Consider the following 12,049-nt stretch of genomic DNA (forward strand, 5'->3'; position numbering starts at 1 on the left):
TGTGATATAGCAGCAATATGCAATGCCTCATGTTCAAGATTATTTGGCAGAACTGTTGCACCAAATTCATTGCATTGCTGAGGTCCAAAGGAGCTGTGCATGTGTTTATAAATGATTACAACTGACTTCCACTGAAGATGAAACATTTCGAAACTGAATTTCAAAGAGAAACACAATCTGTAACTTCATCCTTAATCAACGTGTGAGGGTTGATTCAGTTGACAGTGCAGTCTTCTGAGTCTGAAGGTTCTTGTACAACCCTAACTGCAGAAGTTGAGTTCACAATCCTTGCTGATAACGCTGATGCAGGACTGAGGGAAATATGGCTAGTTGTTCCTCAGATGAAAGTTTAAAGCTCTTAAAAATCTTGTGGCACTTGTTAAGAATGAGCAGAGAGTTCTCCTGGTTTTCTGGGTCAACCTTCATCCCATAAACAGGACCACCAAACACAGATTAATCAGTCATTCTAGGAATGAATCCTGCTGTGCGCAAACTAGCTGCTGCATTTGCCTTCATAACATTAACTGCATTTCAAAGCAATACATTAAATGTGGAACATCTCAATTTTTTTGAAAGACATTTAAGCACCAATAAAGAAGCATGCATGTGTTTCCTTTTGCTCAACTTCCTTTTGCTCTGTAGTGCCAACTTAAATTTATCTTTTCATTGATAGATAGTCAAAACTGATGCAGAACCTGATCTGGTGAAAGCTTTTTTTGTCCTTGGAAAGTCACCAGGCTACTTTCCCTGCTGGTTACTTTGTTTTGAGGAGGAATATCATGTGGCTAAGGAGGAGTGTCAGAGATATAGTTGTTATCTATATGATGTTTTTGCCAATAAATTGAGAAGTTACATGGCTTAGTTAAAGGTTTGCATCTTCAAGAATAACTTGGGAAGAGAAGTGTGTGTTGAATGGAGAAAATGATTTTGAGAGTTATTCTGTGAATCTGTGATCACACAGAGTATTTCTCAATGAAGTTTATACCAGCACAAATTCTGTCAGGTGACTTTTGGGAGACGTTTTCAGTTCTGGATGCCTTTTCACCCATGCCAGATACTACTTGGCAGACTGCCATTTTACAAGAACGTCTGATATTTAGTTCACCGTGGTTGTAAATTCACAACAAGCGCAAACAATTGGCTGCAGCATTAATGCATCAGTCATTTTCATCAGTGAAGAAAGTTTCGCATCTGGGAAACTGCATGTAATCCTCTAGCTGCTGGCTATTTGGTTTTGGATGGTCTGATTAATATATGGAATGTCTTTGGATCAGCCCACCCTTGATGGGTACATGTCCATGCATGCATGTGCCTATACACTTCGCTGTGTATGTACAATATAGCAGTGCATTGGTAACAGGAAACCTATCTGCTCAGTCTATTTTAGATCTAACATTGATTTTTTTTTAAACTTCATCTTTCATAATGTAACAATTGTTCTTGAAAGATGTTCATCTTCTTTCCTTCCCAACCTTCAAATGGAGCATCTCCCTTATAATCCAATACTCAAGAACAAACTAGTTTTCTTTTAAATGTTTCAATTTTTTATTTTTCTTGCATCTTCCAGAGGTATTGACTTCCTTCCTGAGAATCAGCTTTACCGACCATTCTCCATCTTCCAGTACCTGATCTGTTGCCCATTCATTAGGCTTGAGTTGAGCCTAGACCAACTATTTAACTATATGATGCATCATTACTGAATTTGCTTCTAGCACAATCCCATAGATTTGTACTTTTCAATAGCAGTCACCATTTAGTGGTCACAACTTGCCCTTCCTTTCCTATTCCTATGGGCTCTGAGGTCGGTTGTAATGTCACCTCACTTGGGATCAGCCAACTCTGCACAGGAGTGAAGTTGATCCTGAGACCATCCTGCTTAAAGTTGCATCTACGCAGTGTGCCATCAGGGAGCTTTCAACTCCAAAAGAAAAAGAATAACATGATTACAAATTTTGTAGTGCATTTCAATTTACAGTGCCATAATCGACATTCATCATTTCAGTGCACTTCTCTAGTTCTAGCTTGTTAAATTAATCATCAGCCAACATAATTCTTGTACATCTCATAGCAAAAAAAAAATGATTGTTTTGCCTTTATTGGAGTGAAGGCAAAGGAGAGCCTATTTATATAGTTTCCACGTTTTATAGTTTCCATCCAGTGCATATGAATTAAGATGCAGAACAAAGCTTCCTTTAGTCCATCCCAGGTTGACTGGGATGTACTGTATCAGTCTGAATTTTTCCATTTCTTCACCAGCTTCTGAGAGTGAGCTTAGCAATTTGTGCTAAATTCTTAAGTTTTGTGCTGTTGGCTTAATGCCCACAAAGAATTGTATTGAGCTACCCAGACTCATTTCACTTGTATCCCAACAATGGCAGAACTGGAGCATTTTATTCCATCAATAGCATGAGAAGGCTGGAAATATTTAGCAGGTCAGACATTATCTGTGAGCTGTGTGGAGAAAAACAGTTAATATTTCAGGTCAGTAACCTATCATCAGAATCCGCCTCGCTTGCTGAATATTTCCAGCATCCCCTCTTTTTATTTCGGATTTCCAGCATCTGCAGTTGTTTGGTTTTGACTTTTATTCCATTGATGTAGGCTGGATTTCAATATACTCTATAAAGTGCGATTGCACTGTATGTCTCAAACTGCTGCTATTTTTTTATTCTCTCCATGTACTCCTCCCCAAATCAGTTCTGCTTTGTCACAATGGCATTGCCCAATCTAAAGCAACTTTCTCCCAGGGCACTTCTGGTTCCAAACATACAGTTGTCCCACTGTTATTGGCACTCCCAGTATGAAATAATGTAATTTTGAATGAATAATTTTCATATAGTTAGGCTTTCCTGTTCTCTCATTAAAGATATAGAGAGTGGTTCCATGTATTTCCTCGTTTGTGTTGCATTGTGATGACAGCCTTACGAATAGAATGAGCCGGCAAAAGTTTATTAAAATTATTCCCATTTTCTTTAAATTTACTCACAGATCAATTGGCAAGTATAAATTAAATGATGGTTTTAAACTGAAATTATAATCTTTAGAAAAAATTGGAAATAATAAGCACACAGAAAATGACCTTACTGTCACTATCAAAGAATGCAGATGTTTTAACTTTGCTTACTGGATAATGTTCATTTGATTATACAGTACTTGAAGTTATTTAAAGTGATTAATTTTTGCTATGATGTGATTTTTAAAAACTAAGCCAAAGTTCCATTGACAAGTTTTAAAATGCCTCAGTAACTCAAGCATGTTCTGTGACTGGCCTGGCACTGGAGACCATTCAACAGCTATTGCTGATTAGGCTGAACTTGCAATGAATATTTTTTTTAAAAAATACTCTTACTAAATAACCCCTGTAATTGCATCACAGTAAAAATGTACTTAATATTCCATTGCAGACATCAACTTACTTTTATATAGCACCAAATGCAGCAAAATGTCCCAAGGCACTTCATAAATTGGTGGGGAGAGACAGACAGCAGGTGCTAAGCTGGATTCAGGAATAGAATAAGGGAAGACAGAGTCAAAAGAAGAGGTTTGGGTTTTTTTTGTAGATTGAAATTATAGTAAGATTGGAGATTTGAGAAGAGAATTTCTGGCTGTAGGATGTGATGACATTGGGGAGGATATGGAAGGCTAGAGTTAAAAGGACTGATGACGTGAGGTGGGCGTAATATTAGGGAGTTATTTTATTTATTTGATTTTAGAGAAGTTGGTGTCCTTGACACTGCCAGTACTTATTACTCATCCCTAATTACCCTTGAGACGATGGTGACAAGCTACCTTCTTAAATTTTCTTGTGAAAATGCTTCTTCCCCTGTCCGGTCACCTGCCCCACCTGTGGGCAGAGTCTGGGGATACCATGTAGGACTTGTCAACCACCTCTGAATCCACAGAACTGGAGTGGAAACAAGTCATCCTCTACCCAAAGCAATTGTCTAAGGAGGTGCTCCCACTGTGTGTTGGAGGAGGGCAAAGATGAAGGAACAATGATATATTTCCAAGTCCGAATAGTGTGCGACTTGGTGGGAAACCTGCGGAGGGTGATGTTCTTGAGCACCTGCTACGCTTGCCCTTCTTGGTGTAGGGGTTGCAAACTGGAAAGTTCTTTCAGAGTAGCTTAAGTGAATAACTATAGTGCATTTTGTAGATAGTGAATAACTGTGTGCCTGTATGGACAAGTAGCAATTTGCATCGGTGGGAAGGGTTGCATCTGCGGGAAGTGTCCTTGATGATTGATTTCTGAAATTTCTAAGGATCTCTTGGAGGCAAGGGTGTTATGTGGATGGGACTTGGCCCAGGATAGGATCTAGTGCTGAATGTTCGGGAGAAGAAACTTGGATAATGTTGAAGAGGGGGTTGAGAATTTGAATTTGGAATTTAAATCATAAATATTCTGGGGGTGAAATCTGGATCAAGACAAGCTGGAAATTACTTAGCGAAGAATCAGATAAAGGCTTTTCAGTTCAGCTATGTGCTAAATGGGACACGTGAGATGTCAAAATGTTAGTAAAGTGGTTATAAAGGGGGATCAACGGACTAGATCGTAAAGACATTGGCTTATGTTAGACTGATAAACGTTTACTGGCAGAGAAGGAAGAGGGTGGTATACTTTATTAAAAAGGAGACTTGGACTTAATAGCCTTGATTTTCCTGTCAGTGGCAAGAGGGTAACATTTGTGACTGACCTTGTAGAAGCCTCTATGGTCTGAATTTTTTCTGACATCAGTTCCTGTCAGGTATCTTCTACTGTGGATTGTGCAGTCCAATAACACTGATGATATCAAGTTGGTTGAGCAGTCAATCAGATTGAAAAATTCAGATGAGGAAATAAGAAGCTCTAATATGTTTTTTTTTACAAACTTTTAAACATTTTACAGAGAACTAAATCAAGATTGGGACATATACATAGATTAAGGTCGAAGTAGAATGATATTTAAAAAAATTAATTTCTATTGTTGTAAAGTCCATGGGATTTTGAGGAAAATAGATTCCACACACACAAAATTAATCCTTCAAGGCCAAAGAGGTTATTCAACAGTGATTGTATATTATATATTAAAAGCTTAGTTATACCTCATTCAACAAGGCTCAACATTTCTAATTAGTTTTACACTGAGAATAGTGCATGTAAAGTTGAGGTTCATATCAATTCGCTGGCTGCATTGATTGCTTTGGTGAAGACTGCAGCAACACGCCTTGCAAGGAAGCAGATTATTGCAGATAGCAATTTCTGGATTTCTGTTTTTAATTGAGCAAGCTTAGCCATCAAAAGTTGTGGTTAGTTTCATAGAGTAAAGGGAGTGGTGCAGCATTTCAGATTATAGGAACTCTGAGATTACAATGCAACATTACTTAATTACTACGATACCGAAGTTCTTATAAAACTGTACAGAAAATTTACAGATATGTTAATCAACTAAATTTTCATAGGTGAATGAGACAGTGGATTAAATTGGGGACAAATCTTTTAGTTTGCTTTAGTAGGCTTACTATAAAGGGAAAACCCCACAGACTGAATAGGGTTTGGATGCAGAAAATCTCACACTAATTTGTACCATCGCAGAATATGCTTCCCAATTATCATGTATCCCATGACTTAATCTGTTTTCTTATATTAGCTTTGTTTTACAATTCATCAATATTTTGATATGGACTAGTGTGTAAGCATCACCCAGCCATCCATCATCAACCTGTAGACATATTAAATTCACCTTTTCGGCACTAAACTGTACCTGTGACATGCATGACGATGGTCTGATCTGTGCATGAACAGGTAAATTGGTCTCTTCTGTGGTATACTTCCAATGGGATTATAGGGTGAGTAAGTAGAAAGTATACTGGGCAAATAGAAGGTGTATTGTGTTGCTTCCTTGGATCCAGTCAATAGGGTAAACATGCCTTAAGGTTAACAATGCATCTTTTGGGTTTTTTAAATGGCTTTCTAACAGGAGAGAAATTACAGCATCTTGGAAGCGGTGCGATCTCTGGAACAGGTCCAGGGCCTTGTGCTGAATATGATTCAGGACTGGAAACGACGACTTCAGCTGTCAGGAAATGGTGCCTACTTTGAGGACAACCTGGGGTCACTTCAGGAATGGTGAGGAATCGGATTCAGTCCATTTGCTGTGCAATATTTTACAAATAAATTGGCACATAGGCACTAAGATTGGGATAGTGTTTATGTTCCTGCACTAGTAATCCAGAAGCCTGAACCAATTATCCAGAGATATGAGTTCAAATCCTACCGTAACAGCTGCACAATTTAAATTTAGTTTATTAAATAAACATCCAAAATAAAAAGCTAATATATCATTTATCGTAATCTTTTAACTACCTATCCAGTTTACCAATGTGCTTTGGGGAAGGAAAGCTGCTGCCCTTATTTGGAATGGCCTATATTCCACTCCAAGTTTACAACAATGGTGTTGACTCTTAACTGCCATCTATGGCCCAGCAGGGAAATGAAGGATGGGCAATAAATGCCAGCCTTGCCAGTGACATCCATGTTGCACAAATGGATAAGAAAAGAGCCAGCTAGAAATTCCCACATTCTTAATTAACAGTTGAATGACAATCACAAGAGTTTGTAGTCTCTTTTAGATAGATAAAAAGATAAAGAGCCACATGATGCATACATAATCCAATCACTTTTCTGTTGAGTAGTGGGTCTGAAGTTGTTCACTTGGTACTTTGCAAAAGAGAAGTTATCTAAAGATGTTACTTTGACTGCAAGCCAGATAGAAAGATCACCTGAAAGAAAATTTCAAAGGTGCTCATATGGAGCATTTATGTATTGAATATTTTGCTATGTTGAATTTTTGGTGTTGTATAGGTTGCAGGCATTTAACTGCATTGCATTTTGCTTTTAAAATAAAAAATGCATGTGGAACACTCTCACTTGAAGCTTTGAGTTCTATTTCAATGATTTCCTTCAGACTCTCCACCTTTACTGCTGGTAATGTGCAGGAACTAAACATGGTTCAACATCAATGTTGTTGTAACCTTCAGTTTGCTTCCTTTGGTGATTTTGTTGCTCTGACCTTTTGACACATGAAATTTGCCAGCCTACTGCTCTCCCTTTTACATTACCAGCTAGCACTTGAGGAATTAGCTTGAATCAGGAACAATTGATGTACTTTAGAGTGGGCTGTGAGATGGCAGCACTGCAAATAGGCATGGCACAGCAATATGATTGATTGTTCTAATTCCTAGTTGCTGACTCACTAAATGAGAGATAGTGAGGGGAAAATAAAAAAAATTACTGCTCGAGTCATAACATTGATGTCAGGCCAGGTGTAGGATTACGGGTGATGTACTTACACTGAATGCAGGCAACTTGATGGAGTGTGATACTGGTACTGGAGACTCCAAGTGAGACTGAGCCAGACACCTCCATCAAAGATTTTATTTGCCAGGCACTTTGGTGTATTTAGACAATACTTTAATATTTTATATTTGTTACTGTACCTTTGAATTTGCAAGCACAAGTCTTCTAGAAATCAGAAGTGAGAATCCTCCCTGATTTTCTTTTTTCCCCCCCATCTTTGCCTAAGGAGACTGAAGTCAATTTTAATACCCTAACCTTTGCCTTGGCTAAAAAGTGCTACAGTTGATGGTATACCATGTTGACAAATTAACCTAGGAGCTACAGGCGTAGACATTTTCAGTGATGAAATGCTTTAATATTTAAGTACAGAAGAAAAGATGGATTTTACCTGGGGCTAATCAGCTGTGATCGTATCGAATGGCGAGGCTGAGCGGCCTACTCCTGCTCCTGTTTTCTTATGTTCTTAAGTACATTAGTATCTATGCCTGCCACTGGAGAGCTACAGAGAGAGTGAGGTGTTGTTCTTTGTTTATGGAAATCAAGTGGACTGATTATCAGTTTACTTCGATGGTCTTACAGCTAAACTTCAACAGATCCCAAACCAAAATAGATAATTCTGGATTTCTGCAATTCCCCACTAATGGAGAATGATTGCATCCAACTATTCACTTTTTAATTTATAACATTACTTCATTTCTGCCTTTTGGTACTCCAGCAGAATCTGAATGGTACTGCAGGAGCTTCCATACAGTTACATTTTAAGTGGAAATCATTTCTAGATTTGTTGTGACTTCCACACAAATCCAATCAGAAACAAAACTTTTTTAAAACTGAAAACTGACCAAGAAACACATTGACTCTTAAAATAATGTATTGATTTCAGCCATAGTGGCTACTTCCTAACCTGCAATGAGGGAACTGCAAGGAGAGCTATTTATCACAGCATATTGCTAATTCTTCATGGTCTGCCACAAATACAAGACCATATTGTTAAAATACAATTCTAATGATTTGAACAAGTCATTAGAATTATCTGATATAGTTAACTTAAAATTACATTTCGTAGAAATTTGGTATGCATTTCATAAATGAAGTTTGCGCGATTGTGATTAATTATTTATTTTTGCGCAATTTTCATTTCTTCCACCCAATTTTAAACACTGACAGCTCTCCAGTGGCAGATCTCCAACTGACCATTTTTCATTCATGAACCTCATAGGTGTCACATAGTTAGTTATTTGCTCATAAAAACCAAGCACTGTGTCATCCTTGCTGATATTTATTCTGCATACGTTTCCCAGCAAGGGCCAGCTGTTTACAATCAGCCCTGGAATTGCTAGCTGAGTTTTTCTCCCCATTTTTTTGCCCAGACACATTGAATCCAAATTTAGATCATTGTCTTGGCTGCACTCAGCCACCTCACTCAGATAGAGGGATAAACTGAGGACATTCTTTATCAATGTATGCCTGCATTTCTTTGTTTAAAAGAAGTATCTTCCTACAGGCCAGGTATCCACTAGTGCTCAGCATCAGTACCATCAGTGTGAGGGGCTGAGTTACCATGTCCATATATGACCCAATATTGGAAGCGTTCTGAATTAATGGCTACATGCCTACTTTGGGTATTTCTGTACCTGTGCCTGTTGGTAAAGCACTTATAGTGTGTTGTTCCTACTACCACTTCAGTCATTTTAGGTGTCCTTTAATAGGTCCTTTTCTTTAAGTTGCTTCAATTGCTTGCACTCCACTCAAGTGACAAGATGCCATTTAGTTACAGTTGACCAATTAGGATTATTATTTTTATTAGTAGTATTGTTGTCAGGAGATGGGCATTGCTGGGAAGGCCAGCATTTATTACCTCTCTTTAATTTCCCTTAAGAGCCAAACCTTGAACCATGGCAGTCTTTCTGGTATAGGTACTCCCATAGTGCTATTGCAGTATGTTACAGTACGTAATAAGGAAATTTGCACAGGGAAATTTGGAATGTTACCATGCACTGGAATTCCAACTTGGGTCTTATAGTGAATAAACTTAGCTTTCTAGAGTTCTGGTTGACAGAACTCTCAGTGTGTTCTTTTGAATTAGGGTTAAATATCGATGTTAAAGTCTGCTCTTATTCCAGGTGTGATAAACTTGCAGAAATGAACTGTCAGATTCAGCAAGAACTTGGGCTGATTAGCACACAGGAAGACGTTGCTATTGACCAGATATCAGGAGTGCCCGAGAAGCTCTCCTCCTTACTCAGTAACTTGGTTAGAAGGTAACTCCTTTATTACCACCTTGATTATACTAGCAAATGGAGGTTGCCAACCAAATAAATTTGTATCCAAATCAACCTAGAGCTGCAAGCGCAAACAACATGATTTTCTGCATGTGTCCTGATATAATGCAAACCCTTCATGTGGAGTACAATATATGATGACTTTAGTTCAGAAATAACACACCCTAGAATAATAGTTGGTTTTGCCACTGAAGTAATTCTTCTACACCACTCCAGCTGCAATCTGGCAAGTGCACAGCAGCCACCATTTTATCTTGCGCAAATCACAATCATTTGAAACATAGAATTTAGCTCCACTGAGAACAGGATGTGTGAATGGAGGAGTGAAGCAGAATTTTGTCTCGTGGGTTTGAATGTCAAATTCACCAAGCCTGAATGTAATAAGGAAGTAGTAAGGTTTGAAGCTGCCACTGCTAAATTGCTTCTGCCTGTCAGCCTACGTATGTATTAGCATGTTTGTTTATCTTATATGCAATAGTAACATTTGGTGGGGTTAAAATAATAAAGTAGAAACAAATGTAGCTTGGCTTTCTGATCATACTAACGTTAGTAAAAGTTGCTATTTTTTCCAGGAAGAATGCTGTGGCAACTATATGCAATGAGGGCAGGAAGGAGAGGTTGGGGGGAGGGGGGTGAGCTTCACTTCCTCCACTCTCCCAAGTTCCTGATTTTGGCACTAAGCAAAGGATAAATAGCTCCCCATAGGAGAATATTGACCCTGCTTAGCTGCTGTCACACATTATATAGAGCTGAGGTTAAAAAGATGATAACTATAATTTTTAAAAGGTGGTTTAAATAATATTGTCAAAACCAGTAGTTAGCAGATACTTTGACCTCGTTCCATGTTTCTACAGTGCATTCCTTGTGGAAAAGCAGCCTCCACAGGTCCTAAAGACTCAGAGCAAGTTTTCATCAACTGTTCGATTTCTGCTTGGGGTGAAGCTGAATGCCCAAACAAAGCCTCCTATTGTGAAAGCCATAATCATTACAGAGCAACAGGCCAGAGTTATGAGACAACATGGCAATATACAGAGGTAAGAATAAATCCAACATAGCAGAGCTGGAATAGATTTTTGCACTTTCTCATCCTTGGCTTTTATAAGATAAGATACCTTTATTAGTCACATGTACATCGAAACACAGTGAAATACATCTTTTTGCATAGGGTTCTGGGGGCAGCCCGCAAGTGTCGCCACGCTTCCGGCGCCAACATAGCATGCCCACAACTTCCTAACCCGTACGTCTTTGGAATGTGGGAGGAAACCGGAGCACCCGGAGGAAACCCACGCAGACACGGGGAGAACGTACAAACTCCTTACAGAGAGCAGCCGGATTTGAACTCGGGTCACTGGTGCTGTAAAGCGTTATGCTAACCGCTACACTACCGTGCCTGCCGTGCAAATCCCTCTGTGGCCTTGACCTTCTAACCTTCTTTGGCCTTAGAAGCCCATGGGATAGCTACTCTCCAATTCTCACCTCATGATCATTTGTAAATTTGATTGGTTTATTGCTGGGGGTGTGAAATGCATTCAGTGTTTGCTATTCCCTAGCTTATGAAGGGTATACAGTTGTTTTGTGTAATGTAATGAGGTCTGGTGTGTTTGTGAACCTTAAGCAGGACAGTGGCGCAGCAGTTAGCGCTGCTGTGCACAGCTACATTGACCCATGTTCAATCGTGACCTCAGGATGTCTGAGGTGCTCCAGTTTCCTCCCACATTCCAAAGACTTGCTGGTTGGTTAATTGGCTACCGTAAATTACCCCTGGCATAGGTCAGTGGCAGGAGAACCTGAGGTGTTGATGAGCATGTGTGAGAGAATAAGTTACGGGGAAATGGGACTACTCTGAGAGTTGATATAAACTCGCTAGACTGAATGCCTTCCTTTTATGTTGTAAAATAATATGAAATCCTAATATAATTTGGGATTATAATATAGCAATATATCTTGAAGTATAATACCAACATACCATATTGCAAAACAGAGACTGAAGCAAAAATCTCAGAAATGACTCGCATGTTTTCAGGTTTCCCAAACACATAAAATGAATAAATGTGAAAAATAAGTGTGGATGAACTTGTTGATTCAGAACAAGTCAACAAATGCCAGCTAGTCCTGCACCATCTCACCCAAGTGAGCATTAATATTATTCAGGTGTGAACCAAAATAGTGTTTGCTGGAAGCTTATTTGATATTGGATAGCATCACTTTGCCTATCTATTAGCCCATAACTAATCCAAGTGGGTTTTATGCAGGTCAGCCAAAGAAGCATTGATGTGGATTTTATTGATTGAAAAGTTCAATACTCTTTGTGCTTTAGGGTATTTAGAGTTCTGGTTTTCTTGTATCCAATGGGAAAATTTGGATTTAATAGCTTTAATTAGGATACGAGTGAAAAATAGTTTAAATTGTTTGTCATAAACATGAAATTGTC

The 12,049-nt window shown here is 38.7% G+C and overlaps 1 protein-coding gene across 5 annotated transcripts in view; it reads left to right on the top strand.

Annotated features, from left to right (window-relative positions):
* Nucleotides 1-12,049, top strand: part of LOC127566991 (signal transducer and activator of transcription 5B-like) — a 152,035-nt gene that overhangs the window by 119,523 nt on the left and 20,463 nt on the right. For all 5 annotated transcript variants that reach the window (XM_052009585.1, XM_052009583.1, XM_052009581.1 and 2 more), the window contains 3 exons: nt 5,958-6,106; nt 9,460-9,597; nt 10,473-10,652. In XM_052009585.1, coding sequence (XP_051865545.1) covers nt 5,958-6,106; nt 9,460-9,597; nt 10,473-10,652 — 467 coding nt within the window. The remainder of the gene's footprint in view (nt 1-5,957; nt 6,107-9,459; nt 9,598-10,472; nt 10,653-12,049) is intronic.

This window comes from Pristis pectinata, chromosome X (assembly GCF_009764475.1).
Source record: "Pristis pectinata isolate sPriPec2 chromosome X, sPriPec2.1.pri, whole genome shotgun sequence".
Classification (NCBI taxonomy): Eukaryota; Metazoa; Chordata; class Chondrichthyes; order Rhinopristiformes; family Pristidae; genus Pristis; species Pristis pectinata.